Source organism: Elaeis guineensis, chromosome 10 (assembly GCF_000442705.2).
Source record: "Elaeis guineensis isolate ETL-2024a chromosome 10, EG11, whole genome shotgun sequence".
NCBI lineage: Eukaryota > Viridiplantae > Streptophyta > Magnoliopsida > Arecales > Arecaceae > Elaeis > Elaeis guineensis.
In genome coordinates this window covers 19,447,079-19,458,308 of record NC_026002.2, presented here as the reverse complement: position 1 = coordinate 19,458,308, position 11,230 = coordinate 19,447,079, and the positions used below count along the sequence as shown (strand labels likewise).

At 40.4% G+C, this 11,230-nt stretch overlaps 1 protein-coding gene across 1 annotated transcript; it reads right to left on the bottom strand.

The window, feature by feature from the left end:
- Positions 1–1,219: 1,219 nt before the first annotated feature.
- LOC105052821 (uncharacterized) lies at positions 1,220–8,353 on the bottom strand. Its single transcript, XM_010933757.4, has 6 exons — positions 8,068–8,353; positions 7,847–7,979; positions 6,525–6,628; positions 3,297–3,441; positions 3,068–3,208; positions 1,220–2,931 (listed from the first exon to the last, which is right to left on the bottom strand). The coding sequence occupies exons 1-6, from the start codon at positions 8,106–8,108 to the stop codon at positions 1,537–1,539; spliced, it is 1,959 nt and encodes a 652-aa protein (XP_010932059.1). The 5' UTR covers positions 8,109–8,353; the 3' UTR covers positions 1,220–1,536.
- Positions 8,354–11,230: the final 2,877 nt, after the last annotated feature.

The following is an 11,230-nucleotide window of genomic DNA, read 5'->3' as shown; positions in this document are numbered from 1 at the left end:
ATCCAGCACGTGCAAAAGCAGATTTGACACGGTTGGCCCCAAGTTTTTGAAGTATGTGAACCACATGCATGAACCTTATAGCTACAGAACGACTGTATCCTAGTTCTTGTAAAACTGTGCCTCTCTCCTTCCAAACACTTACATCCAAAATCAATTTTTAGCAAAGAGATCCCAGAAAACCTCAATATTTGATTAAAAAAACAAACATTTTTCTTCTCACAGAGGTGGCAAGAGATCCTGTCAGTTTCTCGCAATGCAACTGACTGGGTGGCTTTTTTTATGGCTAAATGCTCTGAAGAAGTTTGGATTAAGATCGCTAAAATGCTGCAGAAATTTTGAGATTTTTTTTGATTTTTTTGACTGTATTCATATTCAAAATATATGAGTGCCAATAGAATTTTTTAAAGATCTCTGACTGTATCATCAAATTCAGTCTCCAAAATGCTCGGCAACAAAAGAGACAGTCTAACCTGTGATACTATTTGTCTCTTCGAAGATATAACGAACCGACGTCTCGATAAACTCTCGAATGAAAGCCGAGATGTCATGGACCCTCCGTCTCCTCTTCAAGTCCCAAATGTGAAGGTGAAGCGTCTGGCATCTCCAATGTGGCACCTTTGTTATCTCCTCTTCATAATGGTTGTATGGCATTGAGGATCGGCATTCTGTTTGTCTTGGTGGCAAAGCTGCCGCCGCCACCGCTTCCTCTAGCTTGGGGATGGTTGTCGGTTCCTGGAGGATGCCATGGGCGTAGAACGGGAAGCTGAGGGGCTTCGAGAGAGGTAGAGTTGGAAGGCCCTCTCTGCTGCTGCATTGCTGGTGTTGGGAGCTGCCGTCTCGAATCGCTGCTTCCAGCAACAGAAATGGGAGCAGAAGAAGAGGTCGGTAAAGAGGACTAGGAAAAGAATGTTGACCAGAGAGGCTCAGATCCACGGTCAGTGCTGCCCCCCTTGCCAGACTTCTCATGCTTCTCATCTCTCTTTACTCCCCATGAAAGAGAAGCGTTTTCCGTCGACGGTGGATGCGAGTCTTGGGAGTCCAACTCAACCTTCCTCGTTTGCTGAGAAAGGGGACAGAGGGGGGGCACTTGAATAACCAGCTTTAGGTGAGGCTCGCGTACGCCAATAGTGATCTCACCGGAGACTATCTTCTTGCAACTAGAAGAAAAGAGGCATGATACAAGGAAGTATCAAAACCAGGGAATGATCAGGGCAATGAATTTTGAGCAACCCATGAAATATATCTAATTTCATAAAGCAAGTTGACATATAGTTCGCAGCATATGCACATAGATGATCATCTGAATTATGGAGGAAAATCAAAAGGGAACATCAATGCAGTAGTGTAATCTGACATTACATCAACGGTTTTGATTTTGGACATGCTTTGAGAAGGGATAGGAGAGTAACAACTAGATCGGGCAGGAAGGGCCTGTAGAGCGAACATCATGCTGTGTTATAATGGAGAAACCGTGCCACCATATAAAGATGCAGTGAGGAGGAGAAAAAAAAATTGCAGATCAAACGTTGTAGATGCTCAAGATCTCCTCAAGGCATTGAACTGAGCAGCCAAGTCATGGTAATTTGGTAGCCTCGGATGCACACGCCCACCATTAGGGCTCAACATATCAGGCTGCATAGAAGCAGTGCGAGTATGCATTTTGACACCTGCTTCCGGCTTTGTCAGTTCAGGGGGAAGTGAGCTACTTCTATCAGGAACATGCACAGAATCTCTCGAGCCAGGACGGATTTTATCCTTAATCTCATGCTCGACATGATCCACGGGGATAGCTTTGCTCCTTATCCGTATCTTGCTGGCTTCACTGGCCGTACCTTTCCTACTGTAATGTATCAGGAGCTTATCCATCATCATTTCCTCCTCATCACCGCATCCATCATTCACCACGGCACTTCTCCTGCTTCCATGTCTTCTTTGGCCACTCGGGGTTCGACGCAAGAGCTTGCCATAATCAATAGCATTGTCCATCTCATCATCCACTGGGGGTCCTGGGCGCCTCGCCATGATTTTCTTATTATTAACATCACCTGTAACTTCATAGGCAGCAGTGGTCCTCCTACCTGTATCACTTCCTCTACCACCTCCAGTTTGGATCATGATCTTCTCTTCATCGATGGTACTGTCAATAGTGTAAATTACTGTTGGCTTGGCGACCTTCCTCCTAACAGAAACAGGCTTCTGCCTGGACTTCTCACCAACAAACACTCCACCTTTCATGTCTTCACTGCCATCATATCTGTCATGATCAGTGATTTTAGAATCTTGAATGACTTGATCAGGGTCGGAGGAAGGGTCATTGACTTTTAATTTGACATAAGGTGGACGCATGTTGATCAATCTGTCATTATTCACTGGCCTCACGGGCTGCCTCTCTCTACCAGTATGATCTTCCTCCACCCTTTGCAATTGATCATATATTAAGCCATTGTTGTTCTTTTCACCATGAGATTTGGTGTAAGGAGGAGCCATATTCACAGCTTTACCACTTGAAGATCTCTTCATGCCAAATGCCTGCTCATCAGAGCCAATGGTATCAAGTGCCTTTTGACCCTTTCCTGTCCATTTATGAGCAAGACCATCTTTAAGCTGATCGTGATTATAGGTTCCATTCTGAGTTCTTCTTGGTTTAGTGTATGAAGGAAGAGCGGCATTAGAGAAGTCTGGTTCCCTATTCTCTGGTTCATCAGCGATTGCATTTCTAGTCCTCTCCATGGGGACATGTGAGAAGCCGTCTTTGATTGTTGTAACAACATGAACATCTTTGGGCTCCTTCCGCACTTCTTGTTTCCACACACTCACAGGAGCATGTTCATATTTTCCCTTCGATGAAATCTCCTCCTCAACTCCATTGGGCAACCTGGTTGATGGCTTCTGACTTGCACTGTGGTGACGCATACCATTCTTAGGTTGGTCCTAGAGTCAGGGAAATAGTGAACCAATGAGTATTATCCAGCACTTCTAGGAGGCATAGTTTTGTATGAACCAAATGTAAAGGAAAGTGTTCAAAAGTGGATATGAAACAAAATGAGCACAAGAATATGGAGCTTACATATTTAGGTGCAGATAGATTAGACAGTTTGTGTTCAAAAGCATTGGAATCCCATGTTACAGAGAACTCTTGAGCAATATCTTTCATCAACTGCAGCTTCTTTTCCTGGGAGAATGATTTCTTCTGAAGTTTCTCAACAAACTGATAAAATGAAATCATGCTTATCAGAGATAGAAATAAAACTGAAAAAATGTTGGATGTAGTTTAAGTGAGACAGAAGGTTTGGTACCTCAGCCTTGACAGATGACTCCATATGACTTCCATATCGTTCTGTAAATATATGTCTGAGATCACATAACTCTGGCAAATCTGAAAATCTGGCTGCAGCAAAAAGTAGAGTTGACATAGGTTCCATAGCCTCCTGAGGGCATTCTCTATTAAACAAAGAATGGATAGATAAGTTGTCAGTCTGTCATTATCATAACCAAGAGCCAAATAGAAATGAGAATAAAATAAGAAAGAACGACTTTCAAGTAACCACCTTTAAAACATGTAAAACTTTAGTTAAATGAACTCATGCGTTATTAGAATTTCAGAACCAAGCGATTTGTGAACATAAGCGCTCTCTGGTACTGAGATATGTGCAGGATATACTTGTAAACAGGAAAGACAAAATATATAAGATTGAAGTTAATCAATATGCCGATACTCCAATATTAAAAAAAAAAAATTGTGGTTCCTCCATCCTGAAGGAGATCTATGAGGCCTCAAAAATAGGTATGCAACAGAATTACAATCATCTCCAACCTCCATTACCGCTCAAACTTGAGTGTCAAAGCAACTGTGGTGTAACATCAGGCAACAGATTAGAGAATTCCATGTACCTAGTTAGCATACTGAATGAATGAACCAATCCTATACCTTAGTTCCGTCTTTTTGCTTTTGAAAAAACCAATTGTTTGAACTGCTGGAAAGATCTTCTGGTGATATATGAATTAGTGAAACCATATATCCAGATCTCTGTGAGCAAAGTTCCAACCTTTTTTATAAAATTGACTCAAAATGTTTAAGAATATAAAATCTTAAACAACGAATCCTCATGAGTACATAATTATCCACAATTCTTAAGCTAGCACCATCCAGAATCCAAGTGTTAAAGGGTCGCAAATATTGATGATATTATGCATAATTTAAATATTTTGGAGTAATATTATTAAGAGTTCAATTGTTCAAAGGCTCAGGATCTAACTTTCTAACTCCTTGAAAATGAGCAAGGACTAACCACATCATTATCAACTAATCAAAAGTGTCAGATACACAGCCTTTTGTTTTTCATTCTAAATCTGAAACCCTATCCATCTGCTACTTCCATAACTCGGAATGGAAAATAAATAAATATATGTATGCAGTACATATGTCAGATCTTCATGTGTCCATTCCCTAATTGCACTTTGTTACTCATTCTTATCTTGAGACATTCTTGACTCATTTACGCCTTCACATGCATGGTCCGGGATGCAGGGGTGTTTAGGCCTGCTAACATTATTGACCCCTTCCTGAGCAATGTCAGCATCTAGTGGTAAGCTAATAACAAAGCCGTCTGACCGTAGGGCTATTGCTTTCTGTCAATTTCAAAAGCTGTCTTAATATATAAGCTCCAGGAACACTTGAGAAATCATAATTGATAGAAAACCTTGTGACTGAATACTTTGTGAACATGCCAATAGATTGAGTCAACAAATAATCAGACCACAAAATAATTTCTACAACGTGACTAACTGTTGTGTTTAGACCACCTAAACTTTCCCACCTTCAATAACGTTTGCTATCCTACCCACACAGTTGTGCTTCCCTCCACCAATATAGCTCATTGTTGTAGTTATCATTCACTATCCCCGTGATCACACTTTGCTATCCTAAACCTCACTGTTGTGCTGCCCTCCAACAATACAGATCATTACACTCCATTGCTGCAGCTATCATGGCCCAAATCACCACTATCACCAACCCACCCTCACTCCGGCTACCACCATTCTGCCACCATTCACTATCACCATCATTGCCCTTCACTGCCAATACCTTATGGTCCTTATCCATGGAACCCCTTCCCCTCGTCATTATCCTTACCTCAATGCACCTTTCCATTGTTGTTGCCATGGGTACAACATCATCTTTGAGAACCCAGCATGGCACTATTAATACAACCTCTGTATTTGCTTTAATGCAAACCTTTCCAACACCACCACTGCCAAAAGATAACAACTCCATCCCAGGAGGGTGACCAACTGACCATGCAAAACATGGTAGCAAAGTTGTAACAGTGGTGCTATATTGAGGAGAAAGGATTAGGATTTAATGTTAAACACAAAAGAAGGGAGTGAGTTGAAATTAATAAAAAGAGCTAAGCTAGTCTTTTTGATAAACATGACATTTGTATTCTTCTTTCTTTTCTGGTTATAAATCACAATCATACATTTTTAAATTTCCTTCATGTTCCGTTTCACTGGTTGAGCCACTTACTACTTCCAGCTATGAAAATGTCTGCTAATTATCTTTCTTCCTTTTTTCCCAATTGTAGTGCAAAAAACCTAAGATCTTCTTGCAGAATTCTCATATTAAGAAGGGGAATACATACATATACTGTTAAAGTGGGTAAGAATAAGATCAACTCCAAACTTAGGAAACTAAGCAAGTTTATCAATAGCAAAAGAAGTTGAGAATTATTGACTCTTAGTTCCATGGTTTTACAATTCTCTCTGAATTTATTGGACTTCAAGAAGTTCAATTTCCCAAAAACCCGTTCAATCAGTTGGTTAGCTAGAGATTCCTCCAACATTTTGACATAAGATGAACATATACTTCAATCACTCAACTTTGTCTAGTCACCCGCAAACAGTAATAAATTCTAATTTTTTGATACTTCAAACCTAGTTTTTTGTCCTAATTGCCTTTCCCCCCTTACCATCTAGTACATCTAGCCCTTTGGGATACTCTCATCCCCATCCCACCATCTTTCCTCTTTGTTCATCTTATCATCCTTTAATCTTCTCTCTAGAAAGAGGGGGGGAATCTTCCTACATGTGGATCTTCTCATTCTCTAACCCTATATCGTTTTTGGCACCAACACACCTTACACCACCTGACTCTACTGAACCTAACACTCTACCATCCTAAGATGATTACAAACTACTCTTAAGTAGTGTAGTTAGATAACAGTCAGAATGTGGGGATAGGCTTGCTAGAATGGTCGCAAGAAAATATCAATCATGATCCCGTGGTGCACATGTAGGAATAACCAATTTTAAGATTGCTATAATCAGCTCACTGAGTGAGACAGGTAGGCTGGAATCTCTATCATAATGTCATAGATTCTGTTTAATCCACGAGTATCAAAATATGCAAAGTTCAATATTACTGGTAGCAAAAAGCTGGAAGCAAGAAGTAACTTGATCAAAAAGGCAATCCTAGAAATGAACATTTATTCTGTCCGAACTGAAGCTAGTAAAACCGTGGATACCTTTGTTTTTGTAAGGTTGGAAGCTGCTTTAAGATACTTTCACAGCATTGCTCGATCATATCATAGCAATATGCGTGATTTATTTCCACAATGAGAGCATCAATCTGTTAAAGAAAGTAGATCCATAAATTTTAAAAACATATTATAAAATATATCAAACCGATAGCTATGAGAAGAAATGGAGGAAGAAAAAGTAATGGAGAAGTCATTTTCAATATGCCCATAATGCAAAGAGTAGCGGGGCCCAAAGCAATCAATCATACAGCTTGATTTTTTTTAAAAAAGAAACTTTTATATATATCTCAACCTTAAGAACAAAATACATATTTTGACCTTGTAAAATCAAGTCACGCAAGAACAAATTAAAATTCCAGACTTTGATCGGAATTTCATGTAACCCCCCTCCCCCATTTCTCTGTCTGTCTCTTTGTGTGGACCAGCAGAGGTTTGGGAAAGAGAGGCAACTACCATCGAACTACAAGTCCAATTGGTGGGTTGGATGAGCTACCTTAGTGGAAACTCAGTCATATACCTCTAAAAGTCAAAGAGTACACTTATGATTTCCCAAGTTTGAAGTCATTTCCATCAGCTTCAGCAACGTGGCCTTCATCAGCATCCAAGACAAGCTACTCTAAACCTATCGTAATCTTACACGATCTGAAGACAGGCACTGGTGGAACAGGTAATGAATTTGGCTCAAAATTAATTTGCCAGTGCAAAAGTAGTACTTGTACTACTAAATCAACCTGCAAGCAACCCCACAAGCCTAATTTATGTATTGCGATGTCAGAAAACAAAACAACCTCATAAATGAATTGATTTCGAAATTCAAACTCAGCATACACCCTAACTCTTTTACCATGATATCTGATTGCAGAAAATCGCGCAAATTATATTTGTTTGCTTCTGCTCAAAGGCAAAGACATTCAATAGGCAAGAAAACAAAACCCGTTTTAAAATGATACCTCTGAAATGTTGTTCGTTTGTTTGTAATTAAGAAATCACAACGAGGTAGATCACTCAAAAAGGGAGCAGAGCTATGAATTCTCGTCAGAAAAGACACAGAGGAGCGGAAATTAAAATGTGGGAGAGGAGAGGGCAAGAAATCTCCTCAAAAAACATTACTTGCATCGTATCTTAGCTGATTGAAGACCAGAAATCGGCAATAAACTAGACGTCCCCTTTTAATCGCCCTTATTGCTATTATTATTATAGCTCCATTACATGCATCTTTATTTGTCGAACCAAGGAAATCCATTTCACCTCAATGACGTAAAAGCAAGAAGCAGAGGCAAGAAAGATTAAGAGCAAGGAAACCCAACCCGGCCGTAGGCGACGTCGTCGCAGCCACTGGCGAGGAGATCGGCCACGTCCTTCTTGAGGAACCTCACCATCGCCCTCTTCTTGTTTTTGATAATCGCTATCCGCGAATTTATGCACTTCATCGCGTGCTTGCTGCCAGCGCCATTAACAGTCTTAGACCAACAAGAACCACATAAATATCAAAAATTCAAGAAGAAGACGAGGTCGTAAAAAGGATCACCATTTGTTGGAAAACTTCCGGCCGAGCAGGTTGTCGAACATCGCTTCCTCTTTCTCCCTCTCTTCTTCTCCTTCTTCTATATGTATATGTTTTGTAGGAACGAGAGAATGGAGAAGGAGAGATATAGATATATAGAGAGAGAGAGAGAGAGAGAAAGAGAGAGGAATCAGGGTGGCGGTGGTGGTACGGCTACCATTAAAGCTGCGTGCAAGCCACAAGAAACTGAAGAAAGAAAGGGAGGGAGACAGGGGGGCGCAAAGGACGAACGAGAACAAGAAGGAGCTGAAGAAACCGCGAGGGTGGGGGGCCACGGAAAAAGTGGAAGTGGTGGTGGTGGTGGTGGTGGTGGGGTGGTGAGCTGTAGAAGGCGAGGAGACAGATAGGAAAAGCAAAGACCCTTATTAATTATTGATGTATTAAATTCTTCAACAACAAAAGAAAAGCTTACCCCCAAGTAAACGGACGCACGTATATAAACTAGCACAACAAAGCTGTTGCTTTTATTACTTCATTGTACGGGGAATTTAAATTATTAAAACAAAAGATAACTAAATTAAGAGAGAGAACGGCAAGGGATCTCTATCTGATATAAATTCTGTCACCTAAAGTTCTCTAACTTATTATAGTGATAAGAAGAGGAGAGAGAACTAGTGAGCGAAGTATTAAGAACCATTCAGAGAGGCAAAAAAAAAAAACCGAAGTATCAATAATCGAGAATTTTCTGAATGGAGGCCAGTAAGTTAGTAGTTACCCCCACTCTCTCTCTCTCACCGTTCCCATCGCGACGTTGACGCAGCGTCCACCACTCCGCGATCCACATCCAGTTCTCTATGTGACCGTTTGAAGTCGTTTTCCGAAACTACCCCCAGATCCTCTGATTAGGGCCGGGCGATTGGCAAACCCAGCGGGACGTTGCTCGGGGCGTTTTAGGAACTCGGGGCCGATTTTCCTTTTCCCGAAGAAGCCGGCGGCCTGATCGATGCCTTACCAACTGTAAATAAAAATTTAAACGTGCGGCGTGGAGCGAATGGTGGGGCCCAGCTGCGTCGAGAACCCACCACCCCCACCCGCTCATGGCAAAAGACCAGGGCCCGAGCTAGCGAGAGCGCGACTCTCCGCCTCGAGAGCAAGGAAAGCTTTCGATTCGATCGGATAAACAACATCTGGACCATAAAATCCGTGAATGATTCCAATTCTTGCACTCTTTTTTTTTTTTCCTCCTAAGATTTCCACTGTTTCTTTTGCACCGAAGCATTTTCCTATTGCTTTGGACGTGAAACTGCTGAGCTGGATGGCATCGGCGTCACATGGTCCCGGTCTTAGGTAGCTTAGGAGGCAAGAGAACTAACGGGAGAAATTATATTTTTTTGTGTAAAGCTGGAGGAATAATAATTTGGCGGCGACCATATGACCGCTAACTGCCGGCGTGCCAGCGTCCAGTTTATGCGGAGGAATATATATATATAAGGAAAATTTTTTTTTGCTAGAACAGAATTTATAAATTATTAAGATTGAAAATATTTATTGTATATGAATATTATAAACTGAGAAATATGTATGTCGATGTAATCACTCAACTAAAGTTATTTTTGCTTCTTTCCTAAATCAAGCATATAAAATATTAAAATTTTCACTTGAACTAAATTTATATCCCTTTAAAAAAAAATAACTCAAACCCATGTGCCTTAATAAAAAATAAAAATAAATAATTTTTGATAAAAACTTAATACAAATTGTATCCTTGCCAACCTTCCGTTGAAGACTTAAATGCATATCACATCCTCTCACTCTGCGAGTTTCTCCTTCACTATACAAGTCCTCGCATCCTCCAAATCATCATGCATCCAAATCTCATCCCCTGTAGCTATATATTGCTTCATTACTCTTTGAATCATCTCCTTCAAAATTGCCTCCATCACTATCTTTGTTGTTGCCTTCTTCCTAATAAGAGTCCATCCAAAACAAAGCTATATTCTAGTACCATCGGTGTCAACCTCATCAAATCATTTTTCCTACTCTCATTGATAGTGGAAGAAGAACGAATTATTGTTGTTTCCAATGTCACTGTCAAATGTTGAGATGAGGCGAATAAATAGTTGCAATGCAATTCTAATAAATTTGTATAAGATCTCTTATGATCGCCATTAAAGAGAAGGAAACAAGAGAAAAAAGATTGAGAGGCGATGCTTGATGTTACTATTCTAATGGTTTAGAACAATGAAATAGATGTCGTTAGAGAAGGGGCACATAATGTCAACCCATTTGTTGCTGAGTCCTCAATGGGTTTGTATAATTATTTCATTCTCCTTCATTATGAACAAGCAATTTTCCACTATTAGTGAGCTATGGTTCGACCATCACAATCGGCATAACTTTGCTGCCTTTGGATCCTCTTGTTGATTATCGACCAAGATCATAATTTTGAACAAGGCATCAAAGAGCCTTATCCTCCTTCGGATCCTACTTCTTCATCATCTAATTTTTACTTATCGGTATCTCCTCCATTTCTAAACATATGAATATTATTACAGAAACGAAAATATTTGATTTATTTATAGAGCTGGGATCCTCTACAGGTGCCTGTTTTATATTGTACTGAAGATGGCTATTGTTAATCCATCTAAACACCATTATATCTTAAACTATTTTTGAGATAAATGGCTAAAATAGTATTCAGATATATAAAAAGGAATTGATTTTGAGTGAAACTAGTTTGGTGGTCTCACTAGATCTAACCAAGTAGAGTAAAAAAAAATTATCAACTAAAATTAACATGATTCTTTGAATCTTAGCTGCCTTGTAGATGAAAAGAACGAGAGAAATGAGGTACGTGTCAGGCTACCAACCAGTTCAAGAGGATATTCTGCAGCGAGTTACGGCAGAAGCGAGAAGGAGAAGATGGGCTAACAGAAGAAGTTGATTCAGACTTGAATTAATCTCCTGGGGAACAGCAGGCAGCAAATCGCGCTGACTGCAGGCTGCCACGTGACATCGCACGTGGACCAGGAAGTGAGAGGGGAGGGAGGAACATGTGAGGCTGTCTGCCGTCTGCTCTTCCGCCGCAAATATCGCATGACTTTCTTGCTGTCTCTCGCCGATCACCGATTCACAAGCGAATGATGATGAGAAAGCTCACCGTGAGCTGTCATATGCTGCGCCATGA

Bases quoted from the DNA above. Each gene is read 5' to 3' on its own strand.
- LOC105052821 (XM_010933757.4), bottom strand. From the start codon at position 8,108: ATGTTCGACAACCTGCTCGGCCGGAAGTTTTCCAACAAATG. The intron at 7,980-8,067 runs GTGATCCTTTTT...TGGCGCTGGCAG, and splicing joins CGGAAGTTTTCCAACAAATG to CAAGCACGCGATGAAGTGCA. The intron at 3,209-3,296 runs GTACCAAACCTT...TCATTTTATCAG, and splicing joins AGTCATCTGTCAAGGCTGAG to TTTGTTGAGAAACTTCAGAA.